We start from the raw sequence: 21,203 nt of genomic DNA, 5'->3' as shown, positions 1-21,203 counted from the left end.
CCTTTGGCAGACTTTCCGTCGTGTCAATGGCGAATTGATGAGGCTTACATAACTCCACACACTCGAAAGGCACGCACACACACACACTGGCATAGATATTTGCATAAATTAAAGTCTTTCAAGTCGAAGAACTCGAACCGCTTTCCTTTTTGACTTTCCTGTCATAGAGTGGGGGGCGGGGGGGGGAGGGCAAGGGCGGGTGGGCGACCAACACATGTAAAGCATTTAATGAGCTGAGGAGCCTGCAGCTCTGCGCGTGTGTGTGTGTGTGTGTGTAATTGTATTGAATATGCCAGGCACATGTTCATGTATGTGTTTTGGGGTTCGTTTCCAGCCCCCAAGTCATTATTACCAGCAAAAATGTATTTTTAACTAAAAACTCATTAATTACATTGAGAAGGGGCTTAGCACTGCGTGAGTTCTGGGATGGGGATGGGGATGGCGTGTGTGTGTGTCTGGAATAATTACGCCATTACGAGCAATTTAATTAAAGCCCAATTTTCGCACATCTGCAATAATGGATAATGGAATTGTTAATTAATAGGCCAAATCAAAACCGGACCGTAGCCATCAATTCAGGTCGAAATCGGGAGGGGTGGCTGTGGCTGTAGAGCCTGGAACGGTCAAAGGTAGAAGTGCTGAGCAATTTCCGTTTGGGGGTCAGAAATTGAAAAATAAAATCCGCTCTAAACGTGCCGAACATGGCAATCGCGGCCGGGCCTGGTCGGTTCTGTTCAGGTGGCCATGGGGCCTCTCGGTGGCAGAATATTTATGAAAATTTTAATATTAAATTGTTTTCTGATGCGCTGCGTGGCGGATGGAGAGGGAGTGCGAGTGCGAGTGCTGGCAATCAATGGCGGAAAATGGAATTTCCCACTGCTGAACATGCAATCATTAAAAGCGCTTGATTATCCGCAGGCAGGCAGGCAGGTCAGGATGGCATTGTCCCTCATCGTGTGTATCCTGCAATTGACTTTAATGATGTCCTCCCTCCATCAGTCCCCCAGGACTAACATCCGACTGTCACAGCAAACTGTCATACTCTGTGGATGTGTGTCTGTTCGGGGTGTTGCGTGTCTGTTGTTTGCTCGTATGACAGTTTATGGCGCCCTAATTGAATCGCTTGTCATCCATTTGTCTAATAATGGCGCATTAATTTGGTATGATGCTAAATGCGTCCAGGCTGCAGTTTCCGCTTCCGGGCAATCATCCAAGATGGAGAGGATCCTCCTCCTCAGCCTGATTATGACTGGATGTGCTAGGAGCGGTGAGCCATACGGCATGCAGCAGTGGTGGGCACGTTCTGTATGCTAAGCATTTCAGTCATGCTCTTTTAACTCGGGGCCACACCGCCACAAAGTATGCAACAAAAGCATGCAGCAGGCACGCGAAAACACACACACACACACACACACACAAACACAACGCATCCACACACACATCTAATTGCCTTTGAAAACGTTTCAGTCACGCAATTTAAAGCTCGTTATTTAAGCAGGCATGGCATCGGCCGAATCCATTAGTTGGGCTTGAAGGGCTCACATTAACTTGGCTCAGACACACACACACACACACACACATGCAATTTCTCCTGTGGTTACCATTTGGGCTCGCCCTCATTCCGTTATCCTCTTTGCTGCGCTCAATTAAATCGACAAATTTAAAGAAAATTATTGTCTCTAATGGGCAGACGTGCCCACAGAATGCGACCTTCGACCGCAGCACCCCCCTCCCCTCCTGGCTGTAGGGGATGCCCAATGCTGTGTATAGATCCCACTGATAACAGTTGAATAATGAACAAATAATGGCTGGAAACCATCTTGTCTGCTCAGATATTAAGTATACGCAGGGGACCACAGCGGGGAAGGAGATGGGAAGAATGACAAAGCAAACGAACAATGGAGAGCACATAGAACAAAGGAAAACTAATCAAATTACTAGTGAAACCATACGCAATGTAGTATAAAGGGATGCCTGGTAATATTAGTATTCAATAAATGTAGCTTTCCCTTCTGGCCTTCTTTTGTTTCGCCAACAACCCCTGTTGCCCTATTAAGGCCAGATGCAAAATTCAAGTTGCAGTTTTTAACAATCATTTTCAAACTGTTCAAATTTCAGGCTTTTTGCCTGCAAATTGGAACTCTTTCACACGAGACAAGCCATCTCCCAGGCGGCAGACATTGTCGTTTCACTCACAGCATGTGTTGGCCAGGCCAACAAGCGACCTGGTAGTCATACGGAGTGTTTGCTTTTCTTCTTTCATTCCCCTTTTTTTTTGACCAAGTGTTGGTTACATGTTTTGTTGGTTTTAGAGGAGGACAATGGCATCTGCTGGTCTTCGGTTTCGGCCCTTACTGCTGCCAGTCCAATTTGATTTGTTTGCTGCGGATACATTGTTGTACATTGCTCTATGGCTGCACTAATTAATTTTAGCCCCTCTGTGGTCCCAATGGGTCAAAGCCAATAACTCGGGCAGATAATATTGCATTGCGATGCATTGATTGAAACTCAATTTGGGCTTCGAGGCCATAAATGTCGGTTTTAGTTGCACATCCCGCCTCAGAAGCTATCGGGCTGTCAATCCTGGTTAGCCGTAGGTACGAGTACACGTACACGAGTGGGTCTGCTTCAGCCAGAAAGCTGAAGATTTATTGCCTGCTGCCAAAAGCCCACAAAATTAATGTACTTCACAGTTGAGTTTAGCTGGGGTTCGACATCGACAGCGACATCGAGAGCGACGTCCCTCTGTGCGGAGAAAGGAGAGTGTGAAAGGAGAGTGTACTGTTGTCCTTAATGAAGTTGTTAATGCGAGTCTGGTGCTGTCCTGTCCTGGTGCTCGTTCCATCCTGCCCCATATGTGGCATGTACTTTCCCAGCATTCCGCAAAATACACACGAAAATCTAATAAGACGCTTATGTCTGCTGTCGTTTCGGCTGCCGTTTCACACCCTTTCCGCCCCCACATTTCCCAGCATAAGCCATTAGCCAGCACCGACAGAACACACCGAGGAGTAGCTGGGACAGTCATCTTGTCTGTGCCTTAGCTTGTTTCTTTGTAATTTTATTACCCGGCTTTTTTACGGTCAGTCTCTTGACTGGAAGTGGAAGCCCCCACTAGTTCTTCATCTTTTGCCTGGCCAGCATTTATTTTTATGTCCTCCACTTGATTGGATCGTAAAGCTTAGTTTCTGGGCAATACCACTCGGATGGGACCCAATCATAATCGAGGACCGAGAAAGAGTTCGGCTTGAATCTCTTAGCTGAAGTCATTAATTGTCCGTTCTGGCCAGGTCACAGAGGCCCTCTAGAACGGGAAAATTAAATTACTGTCCGGCAGAAAAAGTGTACTGGGGACACTCTTTATGCCCCTGTCTGCAGCTCTTTGTTTCGGAAGCAGCAGCAGCAGCAGAAGAAGAGGGACACGAAACGAAAGCCAGACAAACTGCAGCAGCTCGTGCAAATAAATGAATTTTTCATTTATATATTCTGTGGAGCGAGTGTTGGCAAAGGGAGGCTGGGGTGGATCGCGGCACGCATTGAGAGCTTGCTTAATTAGATGAAGTGAAAGCGGGCGCCCCGAAACAATCGCAACTGTCATCCTGGGCCTGGGAAGTGGGTCAACGGCTGCCAAGCCAGCCGCTGGCTGTGGGCCATGTCCATGTCCTGGAATATTTTAAGAGCGACACAATACAAGGCAGGAGGGGAGAGGAGCGGCCTGCATCAGGCAATAAGTGCAGTCTAATTTGATTACATGCTCAAAATCTGAAGTCCTCCAGATAACAAAAGATGCAGCACCAGCCCCAGCACCAGCCCCAGCGACTTCCAGAGCTGAAAGAAGCTGAGGTACCCCGTGTGGCGCCTCATACGCGTGCACGCAGGAGGCAAAGGATGTGTGTAATTGACAGCGCAAAGCACACTTGACAGACCCTCTCTTATTCACACTAGTACACTGGCACACACACACACGAGCACGCCCCCTCCCTTCCATGTAGACATGACCCTGGGAAGTAGGCAACACTTGTCGGTGGGCGGCCTGGCACTCTCGAACCTCTGAGAGATTTGTGTTTACGGGTAAAATGAATATTAAGCATCCGCCTCGTATGAAAAGATTTTCGTAATTTAATTGAAACGTCGACATCGATTGCATGGGGGCATTAATTATATTACAAGGAAGACGGATGTTGGATGTTGTGAGGGCGGAGCATCCCAAGGCAATTTTCGATAATTGAAATTTTATGTCCACCGAGGACTTCATAAAATTGCACATAAAGCAGCACCCAGAACTGTCAATAAAACTGACATCCAGTCGGGGGCTAAGAGCATTTGTCCTGATTATTTATGTAACGGCATTCCGTTCGGGCCACCAGATTTTGTGTGCCTCCTCGGCAGGCTTTGTGTCTGCCTAAATAATGTTTAATGCACAAGCCAGATAGATACGCTCTCAAGATACATCACATATGCTCAAGTTCAAGAGCCAAGGACACGCCTGCAGGATACATTTAGCCTGGTTCATTGACTGGCAACTACAGAGGGCGGTGGCGGAGGAGGAGTTGTAGAGCGGCTGGGGAGATGAAAGACATTATGGCAGGTGAATTTATGCAGCAGTTGTTGTTGTTCTACCTCCTGTTGATACAGAAACGGGCACGTCATAAATATTTTTATGTTCCACTCCCGCTTTGCTCAGCTTTTACTGCATTTGACAGATCTCCTCCACCTGTGTTGCCTCCTAAACAAAAGCCCCTCCCCACTCCACGCGAACATATAAATCCTCGCACATACAGACGTATCTAACAAGTTTTCAAATTGCTCAAAAACAAAATAAAACCAAACCAAAGCAAAAAAAAAAAAGATATTTTTTTTATTTTTATGATGCATTTAAAACTTCTTGATTTTAGCAAGGAGAGAGGGAGAGGAAGAACCACATCAGATGTAGGAATATGTAACTTATTTAATTTCCTCCGACCCGACCAATGCCACAACGCCCCAAAAAGTTCATTTAAAGTTTTGTTGCAGCCATAAATTCTAGGCCCAAACCTAAAATATAAACATCTAAAGCCGTGTGTGTGTGTGTGTGTGTGTGTGAGTGTGTGAGTGTGTGTGTAGGTATCCAACAAAAAAAGTTAGATATGGTCGTAAATCTAGCATTTGTCAGTCTCCTTCGACCAGAAGCTCTGACGCCAGCCACAACACTGAAAGAAATGTACGAGAATGTAGATATCGGAACATAAATATGTATACAGGAGTTCATAGAAGAAATACAAGACCTAAGTCGATCTGCTTCAGCTTTATTTAATCAGATTCTTTCACGTTGTTTTCTCCAAGTGTAGGCCGGGAAACGTGCATCTCTGCCGTCCTCTAATTGGCCTTTTTATGCACACTGGCACACTCGACATCATTTCCATTTCCAGGGCCATTTCCGTGCCAAAGCAGTTTATCACTCCAACTATGCGCATTCGGGGGGTTCCTCGAGCCTCTGCCTCCCTGCACCACCACCATCACCACTCAGATCCAGCTCCTGGTGCATTGCGATTCAATATTACGTGTAGTATTCAAGCTACAGTCTGCTTTCTGGGTCTAGCGATTGCCGCGGGGCTAACGAAGCTCTTCATGTGTCTTTTACCCCTGATGCTACCTCTGTGTCGCACTCAAAAAGTGCGCAATCAAAAGAACATTCAGGCGTCCAGATTTCCCGCTTTTCCAACTGCAACAAAGTGCTAATCTAGAGGAGGGGAGTGCATACCATCCCTTCCCATCCCATTCCATGCCTTCTTCCCCGCCTAATCGCCATGTGCGGCAGGCTTAACTTGTCAGCTTTGAGTGTCAGCGTTGAGCCTCGTTTAGCCTTTGAGTGGTGGAGACGTCGTGGGGGACAGAGGAGGCAGGGGACAGAGCCGAAGGCAAAGGAGTATGCTTCAGTGCCTCCTCCGTGTGCTTTGGTGCGTAACACGGTTGACATGTTATTAGTTTCATCAGCGAAATGGTTGCGAAACTTTTTCCCCGTTGCCATTGCCATTCAATTAATTTTGACCCAAGGCGGGCATCCTGCCGTTCTGCGGATATTCCAGCAAACCGGAAAATGGTGAGTGATCCAAGGGGGTTCAGGTCAGAGGAGCCTTCGCTATGGTCTGATCCAGCTGTCCTGAGGCTTATTAGACTGGACTCAGGCGGATTAATCGTTGGTGGCTGGCTCCTTTTTGTACTCGCAGGATTTCTAATCGCGATGGCAGTTCGATTAATGTGGTAATTCATCGATTTAATTTGCAATCAAAAAAGCAGCTTCCTTTTTCATGGCTCTCTTGGCAGTGCTTTAGGGCCTGGCTTAGGGCCTTCTGTTTTGAGTATTCATAAAACTGGGTTGACTCTTCGATAAATCGATTAATTAGAGAGCTGTCATCAAAAGGGGCTTTTTCCTCCGCTCCCTTCAAGCCGTGTGCATATAGAGATTCCTCAGGCAAGCCAAGCACAATTGAACAATAATGGAACAGCCTCATTAAATGCTCACACCAATGGCACCCACAGCAACAAAGACAAGGACAACGACAGCAAACAGGATCGTAAGTTAAAAGAAAGGTCGAACTTTGCTTTGCCCCTCTCTCCGCCTCTGCCTCTGCTTTGCTCTGCTTGGCTGTGCTTGTTTAGAGCTGCTTTCGCCTTCATTGTTCGACAATAAAAAGCTGTTGTTCATTTTTATGGAGTAACGCCTTGTGCCTCCATGTCCCTGCTGCCTGGCTCGCCAACAGCCTGGATGGAGCTAAGACGGGCCTGCCCAGACGTCGTCATTGTCCTTGCCGCCATTGTCGCCAGCCATTATTGTGAGACGACACAGGAACCAGGGGGGAAACAACAAGAAGGCACTTGCCTTATAGTTATAGCCGCCACTGAAGGATGGAGTATACATGAGGCCAACACGAGGGTGAGAGTGGGGTGTGCGTGGGCGCGGCGTTGTGGCGGGGTGGTCGGTGGGGTGACGCACATAATGAGTCTGCGTGGCAAGTACAAAAGTTTATAAATATGATGGAATAATTAAAACTTGGCGCCAATTTGGGGGCGTTCCCCAAGTCAGAGGTGGCCAAAAGGCTGTTTGCTGTGGCTGCCTTGCCCTTTGGGAGGTCTTTTCAGTCAGCCACAAATTTTTTGCCATGTTCTGCGGGTCTCCTGGTTGCGGGGTATGCGGATGGGATGTGAGATGTGAGAATTTGTATGCTTTATGTTTTGCAGATGCTTAGAAAAGTTTTTGTTTTGTTTGGCTTTGCTTTTCCTGAACTTTGTTTCGCCTACCTTTTTTCTTAACCCCATCGTTAGACCCGCTGCCGGCCCAGCGCCCGTCCTCAACGCTTCCTTGGGTGCTTCTTCTTGCTCTGTTAATTATGCAACATTAATTAAGACCTGATGTGAGCATAGAGGCTTTAAGCAGGTCACATCGTCGCAGTGAGACGCTTTAAAGACACTCTCTACGCTCGAGCGTCAAGTGTGGGTTCCCATTTTCCGTTTCCCATTTCCCATTCCGCTCCCGCACCTCGCATTGCATCTCAACGCTTCAGGGTCCATTCAAAGCACACCAGGAGCAGGAACCATAATTATGTGCACATTTATCAAAGCCAGGCCACGTCTCCGTACCCGAATCCGTATCCGTCTCCGAGCCAGCCACTCAGCAAAGTTTATTTGCAGCTAACAGGGACCCCGGATCCCGACTCCGACTCCGACCTCGACTCAGACAGGGACATGCGGAAATGCGCTCCGCTTGGCATTTGGTTCAATGAACCTCAGTGACAGCAGGAGCATACCCGGCTGCAATCGCCAGCAGATGAATCTGCCAGCCCACTGAAACTTTAAGTTTTCTCATCCCCAAGAACCGTACATACATATACGAGTAGCCAAAGCCATCGCATCCTTCAGCTCCATACTCACTTTGGGCAATAAAAACGTAAAAAAGTTTAGCTCCGGCTCCCCAGCAAAGAGTTACGAGTTTGGGCAACGTGAAACATATTTTGCACTCGTCGGACTCTGTAACACATGTTGGCTCAGTTCATTTAATGGGCGCCAAGGTGAGCCCAGCTTCCCCCTCCCCGCTCTACCCCATTCAGGAATGCTGGCTGGAATGGATTCCAGAATGCCAAAGGAGAGCCACAGAGCGAAGCTCTTCAATTTGTTTGAATTTGTTTCTTGAAGCGAAGTGAAAAAGTTTACAAAAATAATCTCGAGAAAGAACACGAGGTAAGCTGCCCAGAACTTGTCTCCTGGCTCGTGTTGTGCTGTCCTGTTTGTGCAGGTGTTGGCTAGAACTAGTATGCTGTAAATCCTTTTCCCTTAAATGTTGTGGCTCTTTCTCGTGTGACAGGCCCAGACGTGTCATGATGAATGAGGGAGGCATATTTTCTATGTGTCTGTCATCCCTTTGGCCTTTGAATAAATGCAACCCACTGCCAGGGCTGTGCTTGGGCTTGTGTTCGGGCTGACATGGCCAAGACATGTCAATTTCCAGGCTGATGCATCCCACACGAGCAACACCCAAGGCGAAACAAAGCAACAAAAAGGTGAATAAGGAAAATAAAAAGGCAAACGAATTGCGCTGCTGAAAAGCCAAAGATTTTCATCCAATTTGCAAAAGTGGCGCCTCGCATTCGGAATACGCATACGGATACGCATACGCAGCGTTGGCTCGTCGATGCGGCACATGAGTGCTACACTGGCAGGAATAGTTGCAACATCAATTGCTCACAGACCATATGGAGGCTTTCACCATTTCTCCCAGTGCCGGGCGAACACGGAGGATGGGGTACGTGCCTGCTGCCAAGTCAAACATTACAACATTACGCGCTTTCCAATTCACCTGTGAAAATCATTTTCTTCGTCGAATCGAAAAACAAAGTCAGAGACGGGACGGCACGACAACGTGCGGATTTTTTTGTCGAATTTGGCTTGTCAAATGTTGAAGGAGACGTGACAAGCATTAGCTACAGCTACAGCTACAGCCTGTGCCACGATAATGTCGATGTCGCCGTTGACGCCTGCCTGCAGGTCCTTCAGGTCCCCGTCCACGGCTCGGCGAAAGGTGAATTCCGGGGCTCTCCTGTTCTGCCGTGTAGTTTGGCATATCATTTCGTCGCCAATTTGAAAATCGTTGATATGCATGCGAAGCAGCCGACCTCAAGAGGTGTAAACAGAGGGCAGATGTGGCCGGGGCCGGGCCGGGGCAAGAGGCGGTGACGCTGGCAGTCGGGCGGGGCGGGGCAAATCAAATTGGTTAGCGGGGAGATCTCACGTACAGCTTATGTATATATATGTATATTCTACATCTGCTCAGGTACGAATCAGTATTCCGAACCACCGAAAGTTTGCTCCTCCACAAAGTGCTTTTTGATGTTTTCGCCCCGGCAGACTCCAGACCCCAGAGGAACCTCAACTCTTTTAGTGACTCCAACTAACGAAGTAACCATTTGACTAACTAACTAAATTGATGCTAATGAAAGTCACACAGCAATATGCAAATGGAAATTGAAATTGAATATTCGAAATTAAATGCTTTTACTGGCAGTCGATTTTGTTGAATCAGGAATTACTTCAAATAAAACTACAATTGATTCGCATTTACATTTCATTGAGTAAGTTGCACAATTGGCACTGGGACTTGCCTTGCTGGAAATGCTCTAAATAAATGGCATAACATTTTCCCTATTTCCCATTCAATCGCACATGAGAGCACTTTCCATCCTCCCCAGATAGAAGATGGCTTGAGAAATCACATAAAAATACACAAAGACAGACAGACAGACAAACTCACTTGGAATGCTCGGGGCGCTTGTTGTTGGTGGCCCCAGAGAGCAAGGACAACAACAACAACAACAGTGTCTTTTTATTGCCATATATTCGAACTTATGGCAGACAATGCTGACATAAGAAAACGAAGGCATTTTGTCTGTATTTTATGCTCCCAAATTGTTTCTCAAATGAACAATTTTAAAATTTCCACATTCAATAAATTTACTGCGGGATGTCTACAAATTGCCAGCGGGTGTGGCTGGGGGCTGTTTGAAAATGACGAAACTTTTTGTCAATTGACTCGACTTATTATTAGCATTATCACCTATTGGGCTACACAACGGGAACGCGGAGAGGACAAATCTAGCCAAATATTAGATACTCTTGAGGAGCTCGAAGCTCTTTAGGGAACGTCAGCGTCTTATTAGCTACAAGTTGTACCTCTAAATGTATACCAATCGAACTCTATAGAGAACTGAATTAACTGAAAATCTATTTTTGATCTGCAAATGTCGTTCTCCGATCTAACTCCCCCAAAAATTAGTTAGTCCTCCCAACCAGCTAGTGCATATGCCCCCTGGGGGTACGCAACAGTAAGATGGAGAAAAATGCAAATGACTTCCAATGGCAGTGAAGCGCAAATGGCGTTGAAATTGAAAATCAAGATGACTTCGTCCAACATCAGAGGAGTCTGGGCTGGGATTGGGATTGGGGGCGAGACGAGAGACGCCATGAATACAGATGCAAACACAAACACACATAAAAGAGCGACTATTCAGGTGCGTGGGGGTGCGTCTAAGACACTTCGATTACATTTTGAGTGGTTCCACTCAAGTTTCCTCTGCTTTTTCTTAAAATTGCTGCATCCGCAAACTTTGGTGCCCTCATGAAATATGTAGACCGGAAATGACTGGGATGGGACACGGGCGGTGTACACTACACGGGTAGAGGTGAATGCCGTACCACACAAAAGGTGGCGCAAATTACTGAAATATGCATGCGACTCGCCAGGCCATTATCGGGGGCTTCCTTTTCTCGGAGAAGTACCACATCCCGTTCCAGCTATGGCCATTGGAAATACGTGCCAGGAATGCCCAAAAAGATTGCCTCGACCGGACACACTGTTTGAGTATTGGCCATGGCTTTGTGAATGGCATTTGGTTCCTCTTCTTCTTGTTTGGCTTTTGTGGTTTTGAAACTGCACGCATTTGATTGCGTTATTGAAATTGACTGTGCTGGCTTCATTACTATAATGTCCTGGGCAGTATGGTCCATTCAGGTGGGTCGGTGGATAGGTCACATTGCGGTCGCTTTGGCTGGGAGTGTACGTGGAATTCAATTATAAATGCCACAAGATTCCAGCTATGGCTTGGCTTATGAATATAAATCTGCTTACTGTGTGGGAGCCCACGCTTAATTGCCATTGGCATAGGCTCAGGTGACAAGGGAGCGGGTGGCGGGCGACCCTGTTTCGTAATTATTTACTTGATGATTTTGCCTCTGGGAAAGTTAAATTGAATGAGGATTATGTGAGCTTTTTAATTAACAAAAGGCAAGTAAGTGTCCTTGGCAGATCCTTAAGATTTGAAATTTGAAGCTGTACCTTTCTTGGCTGCTGCTTAGATTTAAGGAGGTAGAGTGAGATATCGCGCCGTATCGATATTAACGACAACTAATCGATTCAGTGATAGGACAACCCCGAAAGTGCAGCCCTGGGCGGCCGTTTTTGTTTGATTGATTTTTCGAGGACGTTGAAGCAAAACATCAAATGCTAGCTCGCAATGCAAATATAAAGTTGATAGATGAAAACATTCGCCCCGTTAAATTGCGAACAAGTAGCTGATTGAGGTCTGATTAAAATTTGTCTTAGGAAACTTTAAATCACTTTCAGGAATACCACTAACACAGTCATCGGCAAGGTGGCAACTCTTCACAAACATATGATTTGGCAAAACAACTTTCTTTAAACAATTTTAATTTTATTAATTTTTCGTCGCACGATGACACTCGATTTGGATGCAAATAAAAAGGATGACAAGATTTTGATAACAACCATCCAGCAGGAGTACAAAATCCTGGCTGAATAGTAAGTTCCCAATTTGTTTCCTTTACATCTCTTCTAATCATTTCCATTTTCAGCAAAATGATTGAGTCGGAGAAGTTGGGTGGAATATACACAATACCCAGCTTAGCGAACTCCTTGCGTTAGTATAACAACAAATCTTCAATATTCCCCTTATATATTTCGTTTCTTTTAGAATGGTTTGGTGTCTTCTTTGGACGCCAGGGTCTCTATTCAGAAAGCGTCTTTCGTTTCTCTCTTCTGCTGCCCGATCGTTTTCCCGATGATAAAAGTCTTCCAGTTAGTTAACCCAGACACAGAGATAAATGGGTTTTACTGATCTATTCCTTTCAGACTGTAATTTTTCAGCAGAACATCTTGCATCCCCATGTGTGCCCGTACACCAACAGCCTGGACATCAGTCATGCCTTTCCAGAGTGGCGATGTGGCGAAGATCACCTCTGGCAGCTTTTTAAGTACATGCAAGCGATATTTTCGGATCCCATCGACAGTATTCGGGGCATTGAAATGGACAAAATAAAGAATCCAGAGGCTGCCGAGCTGCTGCTCACCAATCGGGAGGAGTTTGCCGCCCGCGTCCTTGAAAATATCAAGGAAAGCAAGGAGCATATCTATGACCCTCAACCAACGGAGGATCCGCACTATATAGTATTTGAAAAGTTTCAACCAGATGTGCATGGGCCGGTGTTGGAGCGAATCAAAGCAGGCAGGAATAATCAGACGGATTCCACTCTGCAACAGACGAATGGCGGCACTGCGACCGGGCTCTCATGGGTGAAGGAGGGCGAGTTCAAGCCATTGAGCATTGAATAAAAGTAATATGTATATTTGTATATTAGTCCTGGAACCAATAATCGTAGTTAGAATGTTGTCTCAATTATATTCCATTAAAGTTTAATGTTATACTATTTAACTACTGACATTCCTCGCTCATGGGAAAGCGTTGAGTCCCTGCAACCCAATCATTTTCAAGCTTTAGTCGTTCTCCGTGCCATTTAAAATGTGTTGGAGACGCATCTCCGGCTGGAAATTCAAAGTATTGACTGAGCTCAATGGCCAATTTAGAGCGAACCAGGCCAATGCCACCCACTTGGGGCGTTGCTGGGTGATAAACCCGTCCATTTTTGGGGTCCATGTATAATTTGTGTGGTTCGTAGGGCAGTGTTAGGACTTGTCCAGCATGGGCATAGCTAAGAACTTCCTCGTCGCCATCTGCCTTCTTCAATTGTTCGGTGAATACAAGCGGCGTGTCATCGCAACGTATAAAGTTGCGTTCGCGTCCGCATAGCGAGATGTACGGGAAGTCGCTGAGATAACGCTGCGTTTTGTTCAGACGGAGGCGGGAAAAGAAGAACTTGAGGAAATCCTTCTCCTTGAAGCAACTGGTGAAGTTTTTCATTCTAGCATCGTCCAAGAAGAGCTGTTGTGAGTAAATCATAATTAATTAAATTCCAACTAATGTTTAATGCGACTTACCATTCCTTCATGATCAATGTAGTAAAAATATTCGCGTATTTTCGGCTCTGGCGTCTGACCCTGAACATAATGCAAATTACGGGTAGACAGTAGGTTAAAGTTGAAGTATTTCAGGTTTATTAAATGTCTAGGCTGTGTTTTAATCATATTTTCAAGAACTGTAAAATTTTAGAACGCGAAAACAGCTGATTTCATCAGCTGTTGATGTGTATGTATGCGTGTGTATTGTGCGATGGGGAAAAACTATTAATTTTACGGCTATTTTCCTTTCTTTTTGGAGCCCCCGCCGGTTGCTTTTTGCATGCGCCCAACTTGCATATCCTTCAACTTAGCATCCAGTCTTTTTTTGGCATTTTTGACATCCTCCTCGTGACGCACTGTCTTCGCCGGCTTGGGGTGCAGAAACTTCTTGCGCTCGTCCCGCTTGATTTCCTCGCCACAGCCATGAACCTCGGGCAGACCGTGCTTGAAACAGAACCGCTTCTTGCAGTGCGGACAGTCCTGGCCCATTAGGCTCGTTTTGGTCTTGCAGCGCGCATAGTCGCAGAGGTTGTCCACCTCCTTAACGGCGGTTAGCACATCGTCCAGCTTCAGATCGACCACTTGGCTCGGAATGCGCTCCAGAAGCTCCAGTGTATCATTTGTACCGTAGTCGATCCGTTTGCCAGGCTTGGCGGGCGGAAACAGAGGCGCTTCATCCGCCGAGGTTGAGGGGTGGTTGGGATCGGCTGTCAAGGGCAATGGTTTACAATTGAAAACCCAATGCTGTCTTAGTTTATGACTTACCAGCCATAAGGATTTATTCTATTTTTGACCAGGATTTAGCTTAAAAACATTTCGTGAAATCAGATTTGTTGTTCATTTCGTGGATCAGCTGGTCTCCAGCTGTTGTTGTATCGATAGTCGACTAAACTCTCGAAAAAACATCGTTGTACTATCGATGGTTTCGTAAAGTAGTTGGCGGGTTCTTTTTTATTTTTCGTCCAACGTGCAAAGCAAAAAATTATAGGATTCTTCATTGTCAAGCAGGGGAAAGTCAGAGTCAAAGTGCAGGTGCTCAATTGGTATCATCAATCCAGTCGAACAAATCGTTAGTGAAAACATCGATAGTTGTAGTCGACAGTAGTTTTTGTTGTTGTTATTGCCGATTACACTTGTCTGGACAGCACACTCAAAATTTAATTTATTTGTTATTGCCTGCTCGCTACGTTGTTCTACAAGTTCTTCGCCATGTCTATCTACGCCAAAGTTGAAAAAGGACCCGCGATTGAGGTTTTTGCCTTGACGCAAGCATTTAAAGACGATTCCAACCAAAACAAAGTCAATCTATCAGTGGGCGGTAAGTAAATACTAATTGCTCGTGCGTATTCTGGGTCTCAGTGTTTTTAGCACATATGTGCATATGTGTGCAATCAAAGTATTGTGTAGGGTAGGGGGTCTGTGTAGCGTAGTCGCGCTTGTCCAATTTGCTATCATTTGTTAGCGGCCACCACCTCCTCCTCGCATGACGTTGGCCCCCCCTCTGCTGGAGGTCATTTGGAAGTCATTTGGCATGTGAATTGTTGTGATTCTCTATCCTTATGGTGGGGTGGGGTGGGCTGTCATGACGCGCTTACACTGCAATTCGTCTGCCACACTATTCCTTATACATTTATGCCACATTTCTTCATTGAAACTGATTGAGAGAGTTGAGAATTGTGCTTTCTAGGATCCATCACTTTCCTTGTTTTTCTTCTCATTAACGTCAGATGGTACAGTATTTAGTTATGTACTAGTGTGCATAACCATAACGATAAGCCGCTTAGATTCGAACTTTCTTTCCATCAGCTTCGTACCACAAGCTGTAATCTCATCATCAAGGGCAAGGCCGCTGCTGATTTGGATGGATGCCATTTCACCTTTTTGTTATATTTATGGCTGTTTTTGCCTGATCCAGCAGTTCCCAATTCTTATATTTATGGATGTTGTTGCATAATTTAAATGACAATTCCTCCAGCGAATTGTTTGCTTTTTTTTATGTTGTTTTGTTGAATCTTCCAAGTCAATAACCTATGGCTTATTCTCATGTTAATAAGACCGGTCCGAATCGTTGTACACATTTATATTCATACACATGCTAGCTTGGAACTACATATACATAAAATCATTCATCAACTTTTACAATGCTGAAAGCAATAAACTATTAATAGATTTCTTCATTTATTGTTTGGTATGGCTGGTTTTACTGTTTTTTAATAATTATTATTGTTCTCTCTCGCTTTTTATCACGCGCTCCTAAAACAAACAATTCCAGCCCAATTACTTAAATTGGTTTCGAATAACCGGACGAGCTTGTTGTGGCATATGGTATAGAAAATGGCCTAGAAACAAGTGCTTTCTCACTATCGGATTTCGTACAGCATTACCCCTTGATTACCCATACCAAGTCCGTTAAGATAAGATTTCAGCTAGTACTTTCAGAAAGTCAGCACTTCGAACAATGGATTCCCTCAAACACTTGAACAGGAACTCGTCTTACTGTTATTATTATTACTAATAATTTTTTTTATTTTCACTACAGCTTACAGGACAGACGCCGGTGTGCCTTGGGTCCTGCCTGTGGTGCGAAAAACCGAAATAGCAATCGCCAGCGATGAGTCTGTTAACCATGAGTATTTGCCGGTGACTGGTGAGTAATTAAAGGGTTTAATCCCATCTAGAGAATCAATTTGAACCACAATATCTATTTTTCTCAAAGGTCTTGACCCATTCACAAGTGCGGCAACGGAATTGGTTCTGGGTGCTGACTCCATAGCCATCAAGGAGAATCGCGTAATTTAAAAAGACTAAGTCTTCGTTTGAAATTATAATTGAAATACTCTTCTTGTTCGCAGGCTTTTGGGGTGCAGACTATATCCGGAACAGGTGCTCTGCGCGTGGCTGCCGAGTTCCTCCACACCCAGTTGAACAGAAATGAAGTCTTTTACTCGAATCCCACATGGGAGAACCATCACAAGATATTTTCCGATACTGGTTTCACCTCGTTGCACTCCTACCGCTACTGGGACCAATCCAAGCGTCAGTTGGACTTCAACGGCATGCTGGCTGATCTTGACCAGGCTCCTCCCGGAGCAGTGATCATCCTGCATGCGTGCGCACACAATCCCACCGGAATTGATCCCACCCAGGAACAGTGGAAGCAAATTGCCGATCTGATGGAGCACAAGAAACTGTTCCCTCTGTTTGATTCTGCATATCAGGGCTTTGCCAGCGGTGACCCAGATCGCGATGCTTGGGCAGTGCGGTATTTCGTTTCGCGAGGCTTTGAGCTCCTAACTTGCCAATCGTTTGCAAAGAACTTTGGCCTGTATTGCGAAAGAGCTGGCAACTTGACGGTGGTGCAGCAGCACGCATCCACTAAAGCTGCAGTACACTCCCAATTGACTTTGATTATCCGCGGCATGTACTCCAACCCACCAGCCTATGGTGCTCGTATCGTGTCGGCCGTGTTGAACAACCCTGCGTTGCGTCAAGAATGGATGGACTGCATCAAGCAAATGTCGAGTCGCATCCGGGAGATGCGTTCACTGCTGCGGGATAAGCTCGTTGCACTGGGAACACCTGGCAACTGGGACCATATTGTCAATCAAATCGGCATGTTCTCGTACACGGGTCTCAATGAGAACCAAGTTCGATACCTCATCAAGGAGCACCACATCTATCTCCTAAAGACAGGTCGCATCAACATGTGTGGCCTTAACACGGGCAACATTGAATATGTGGCCAAGGCCATACATGCCGCAGTCACCGCTGGATCGAACGCTTCCTGTCCCTGTGACAACAAATTGTAATAAAATGTAACTTGGGTAATATGTAGAATGTGCACCGGATATACAATGATCCACTGAAATATGTTAACCTTAGGCATGAGAATTATTGTTGTCTGCACCATTAGCATTTAACAGCTGTCCCAACTACGAAACATTTAAACCCGGCCTTTATATACAATATGTATACTCTTTTCCCAATTCGATTATAAAATGTACACGTTTTTGCACATTTAGACATCCTATTGGTTAAACAATGTTTAGCATAATAACTACTATTTACTGACTTGTGTGTAGTACTTAGTTACAACGACAATAACATAACAAAAGTATTCAGAAAGCGCGTTTCATTTTAAGTGGAATCAACCAGGACACATTGAAACCAGCCATTCCTAACAAACTAATTAGCGGAATTTTCAACAAAGTTAATGATTTTTGTAGGACTATACAATCACTAAAAGACGAGGCGAATGGGGAAACTCGATATTATTGATGCTAGGCTGGTTTTAATGGCTTTAATAACAATTATCAAGTTACTAGCAAGCAATATTGTCAAAAATGTATGTCTATTTTGTCGCCAGGTGGCTCTGCTGCTAATTGTAGAGTGTAGATGTCATGTAGCATACAAAATAAATAAGCTGTTAAGAACTTACATTTATCGTATATACAAAACATATAAAATTCGGAAGATTGATTTGAGATTTCTCAGATGCCCTGACATATAATAAATCACTAAGCTAACTGTCTTTCTAATGTTTTACCCATCGTTCACGGTGGCACCGAAATACCCAAAGATCTGTAGTGTGGCTTGTCGGCCAGGAAGGCCTAAAAGTATGACATAAATGTGACATATCGTGAGATAGAGGCATCCTTGCCTCATTAGTTTCACTTCAATACATCTTAGTTGTAAAAAAGGTTTGCTCTCGTTGGATACCCCATAACTTATCAATAGCTCAAAAAAAGGCTCGCGTCGATTGGAGTAAGGAAATGCGTAAAAAGTTCGATGGATATATGCGTATGAGCCGGAAACTAAACAGCAATTGACCGTGTGGGTGTTTCAAGATGAGCAAAATCCAACAAAAGTTGTTCGAGCACGAAGCACTTCAAAGGAAATGGTCGCCTGTTTCTTCGGGAGAATGGGTCATGTGGCCACTGTTCCGCTAGAAAAACGTAGGAGTGTCAATTCTGAGTGGTACACGACCATTTGTTTGCCGGAGGTCTTCGGAGAAATTCGCAAAACCAACTGCCGAGCACGAGCTCGCACACATCTCGACAAACAGGTGAATTTTTAAGCAGTCAAAACGTCGAATTGATGACTCATCCTCCCTACAGTCCTGACTTGGCACCCAATGACTTCTTTTTATTCCCTAACATAAAAAAAAACTGCGTGGTCAACATTTTACGAGCGCCGAATAAGCAGTTGAAAAGTTTAAAAACCATGTTTTGGAGGTGTTTCAAGAGGAGTGGAAAAACTGCTATGACCAATGGTTCAAGCGAATGCAAAAGTGTATTGATCATCAGGGGGAATATTTTGAAAAACAATAAAACCATTTTCATTTAAAAATTGTTGTTCTTATTTCCTATTCCCGAAATATAAATAGCAACCCTCGTAGCACGTGATTAGTAATTTAGTTTTTTAATGTTTGCGAGCCCGGTATCCGAGCGAGTTTCAAACCCATCCCTACTTTACCGAATATGGAAGCCGGATCTAGCACGTGCTTCGTGTCGGATACCACCATCACCCGCTCGATCGGTATAGGTAACACTAAGACCATGGCCGGGAGTTGGTCCTAAATGCATATGTAAGCTAGTTCATAATATTTCAGATTTATATAATTAGTACTATCCTTGATTTATTTTACCGTCAATATCTAATTGGACTTTGTGCTTCATAGAAGTATGTTGTCGTTCATAGAATCTCATTTATCGCCTAGGAGGTCGATAAGTTTTTAATTAAACAATGCATGTGCTAATCCAAGAATAGGCTTACAATCCAAGGTGCAAGTCTTGGCAAATATTTTGATAATAACCTATTTACAGAATTGAAAAATATAACTTAACCTTGGTCCAATGATACGAAATAATAATTCAATTTTAAAATATCAGTGAAAATAAGCGGCACGTGTAGCAAGACTGCGATAATTTATTGGTAGGACAAGTCTAGACAAATACATCTTACAAAAGGAATTTTTTCAAATTCTATAGTGATTACAGATCCCATTATGACTGGGAAGTCAGCCTTTTAAAGCTCTCGCCTGATGTTGATAAGATATGGAATGTCTAGTAATTAGCTGTGACTGGCACAACATATTGTTAAATTCGTTTGATAGCGAAGATTAGCTGTACTATAAATGGTTTCCATAGCTTTCAGACGGAGGCGTGGCAGTTCTTATCAACATTAATGTACATATATAGAGTATTGAGTGTCTGGCATTAGCTGTATTATAAAAGGTTTCCATAGCTTTCAGACGGAGGCGTGGCAGTTCTTATCAACATCTATGTACTACTATATAGTATAAAGAGTGTCTGGCACTTACCAACAATCCCAATATGTTTTTCGATTCCTCTCACATACAATCTACAATCTAATCTATGGGACTGTCAGCTGAAAGCAAGCCGATTTTTTGTATTAGTATTACAAAGAAACATACTAAAGTAAAATATGGACTAAACAACTGCCCAACCAAACAAACATCTTATAGTACATAGTATGTACAAAATATCTATTCCTCTTCAATACGCAACATGCTTCTTGTTGGGTCTCGTCTAACATATAGATAACGCGCCCCCTGTTATTGCCACATTAATATAAAAATAAAAATCTAAAAGACTCTGATACACAAGCTCCAACACATGTATGTATGTATGTATGTATATACATGCATGTATACATATTTGTAAATATATAGTTTTTGAGAGCGAGAGCCAATCATAAAGTCCAGCTGATAGCGACGATAACAGAGAGCGCAATCGTCGGGTCGGCAACGATGAGAGCTCTCAGTCCGAATCAGTGCCCGAATCTTCATTCCATCCCGCCACATTAATTTTGAGTCGTACGATTCCCCCCGATATAGAAGTAGACTCACCGGCTGTTAATATAATAAGCTTCAGCTTCGTTAACATCGCCGGACTACACACGCGCCGAGTTCAAATGGGTGAAGCATTCTAGTCGCCTCCACAACACAAAACAAAAAGAACAACAACAGCTCTATCAATCGTCTTGCGATTGAAAAGTTTCCATAACATCGAACTGATATGTATGGGTGGGAGACGTCACCAATGATGCGATGCTCAATGGTTTATGGTTTTTGTTGGATTGCGACCCATGTATTTGGAAATAGTTCTAGAGAGGGTTGATCAGGAACATAATAATAACATCTACCCTGCAGGGCCCTGTGAGAATGGTTTAGAAATTGCAAATAAACAGTTCTTTCTGGATTAGGCACATGTCTGCTCAGGCAAGAGAGATTTGCTTGAGCTAAAGACAGAATTGACAGAGCCCAACGTCTAGAAGCACCGTGAATATAATTTCCCACTTACATACATATGTGTGTTAGTGGAGCATGGAGAAATGGAATAAACCACTCACCACTTACGACTGATAAAGAACGGCAGACTGGAGTAATTACTGGAATGTCTGCTCCGAGAGCCTCTCTCTCACATTGGCCAGCTTCTTTGGATTCGGCCTAGCTTTGGGGGCTGGTGAGAACAGCTGTGACGCTCCCCCCACCGACAATGGTGGCCGGCATCCGGTGACAACAACACAAACCAAAAATTGGACGTTTGGACAAAGTTCAGAATTTGTTTTTGTGTCTATGGTGAAGAACAAATTTCATTACCGGTTAGGAGCACACGCGCAGGCACGGAGGCAGAGCCGAAGAGAGGCGCCGTGATTGGGAGAGGCAGAGAAGATAAGCAGGCACCAACCCCACAATTGGTATAATTATTTAAGGTAGAGCCAACTCACTTTGTGGTGGCCTATGCAGTCTGCTTAGGTCCCTCGCAGAGCGGAATATCTATAGACTCTATACCCATCATATTTATACCATGTCGGCAATGTCGAAGCTGCGAGACTGCTG

At 44.6% G+C, this 21,203-nt stretch overlaps 4 protein-coding genes and 2 long non-coding RNA genes across 6 annotated transcripts; 2 read left to right on the top strand and 4 right to left on the bottom strand.

Annotated features, from left to right (window-relative positions):
* Window positions 1-5,252: 5,252 nt before the first annotated feature.
* On the bottom strand, window positions 5,253-11,535 carry LOC26533901 (uncharacterized). The gene is made up of 3 exons (XR_001452388.2): window positions 11,363-11,535; window positions 11,156-11,259; window positions 5,253-11,075 (listed from the first exon to the last, which is right to left on the bottom strand). It is a non-coding gene; the product is annotated as an uncharacterized lncRNA (long non-coding RNA).
* Window positions 11,536-11,662: 127 nt separating this feature from the next.
* Window positions 11,663-12,755, top strand: peo (ubiquitin E2 variant domain-containing protein pendolino). The gene is made up of 4 exons (XM_001361795.4): window positions 11,663-11,845; window positions 11,899-11,963; window positions 12,018-12,121; window positions 12,176-12,755. The coding sequence occupies exons 1-4, from the start codon at window positions 11,760-11,762 to the stop codon at window positions 12,653-12,655; spliced, it is 735 nt and encodes a 244-aa protein (XP_001361832.1). The 5' UTR covers window positions 11,663-11,759; the 3' UTR covers window positions 12,656-12,755.
* On the bottom strand, window positions 12,648-13,490 carry LOC6898961 (UPF0598 protein CG30010). The gene is made up of 2 exons (XM_002138885.3): window positions 13,319-13,490; window positions 12,648-13,262 (listed from the first exon to the last, which is right to left on the bottom strand). Exons 1-2 carry the CDS (start codon window positions 13,463-13,465, stop codon window positions 12,756-12,758), a joined length of 654 nt encoding a protein of 217 aa, XP_002138921.3. The 5' UTR covers window positions 13,466-13,490; the 3' UTR covers window positions 12,648-12,755.
* Window positions 13,432-14,220, bottom strand: LOC6898960 (DNA-binding protein SMUBP-2). The gene is made up of 2 exons (XM_002138884.3): window positions 14,105-14,220; window positions 13,432-14,046 (listed from the first exon to the last, which is right to left on the bottom strand). The coding sequence occupies exons 1-2, from the start codon at window positions 14,109-14,111 to the stop codon at window positions 13,577-13,579; spliced, it is 477 nt and encodes a 158-aa protein (XP_002138920.2). The 5' UTR covers window positions 14,112-14,220; the 3' UTR covers window positions 13,432-13,576.
* A 148-nt stretch (window positions 14,221-14,368) lies between these two features.
* Got1 (Glutamate oxaloacetate transaminase 1) lies at window positions 14,369-17,464 on the top strand. The gene is made up of 4 exons (XM_002138883.4): window positions 14,369-14,657; window positions 15,879-15,986; window positions 16,056-16,129; window positions 16,192-17,464. Exons 1-4 carry the CDS (start codon window positions 14,549-14,551, stop codon window positions 17,146-17,148), a joined length of 1,248 nt encoding a protein of 415 aa, XP_002138919.1. The 5' UTR covers window positions 14,369-14,548; the 3' UTR covers window positions 17,149-17,464.
* Window positions 17,465-19,236: 1,772 nt separating this feature from the next.
* Window positions 19,237-21,159, bottom strand: LOC117183613 (uncharacterized). Its single transcript, XR_004468742.1, has 2 exons — window positions 20,211-21,159; window positions 19,237-19,729 (listed from the first exon to the last, which is right to left on the bottom strand). It is a non-coding gene; the product is annotated as an uncharacterized lncRNA (long non-coding RNA).
* Between the last annotated feature and the right edge of the window lie 44 nt (window positions 21,160-21,203).

Source organism: Drosophila pseudoobscura, chromosome 3 (assembly GCF_009870125.1).
Source record: "Drosophila pseudoobscura strain MV-25-SWS-2005 chromosome 3, UCI_Dpse_MV25, whole genome shotgun sequence".
NCBI lineage: Eukaryota > Metazoa > Arthropoda > Insecta > Diptera > Drosophilidae > Drosophila > Drosophila pseudoobscura.
This window is presented reverse-complemented; position numbering and strand designations above follow the sequence as displayed.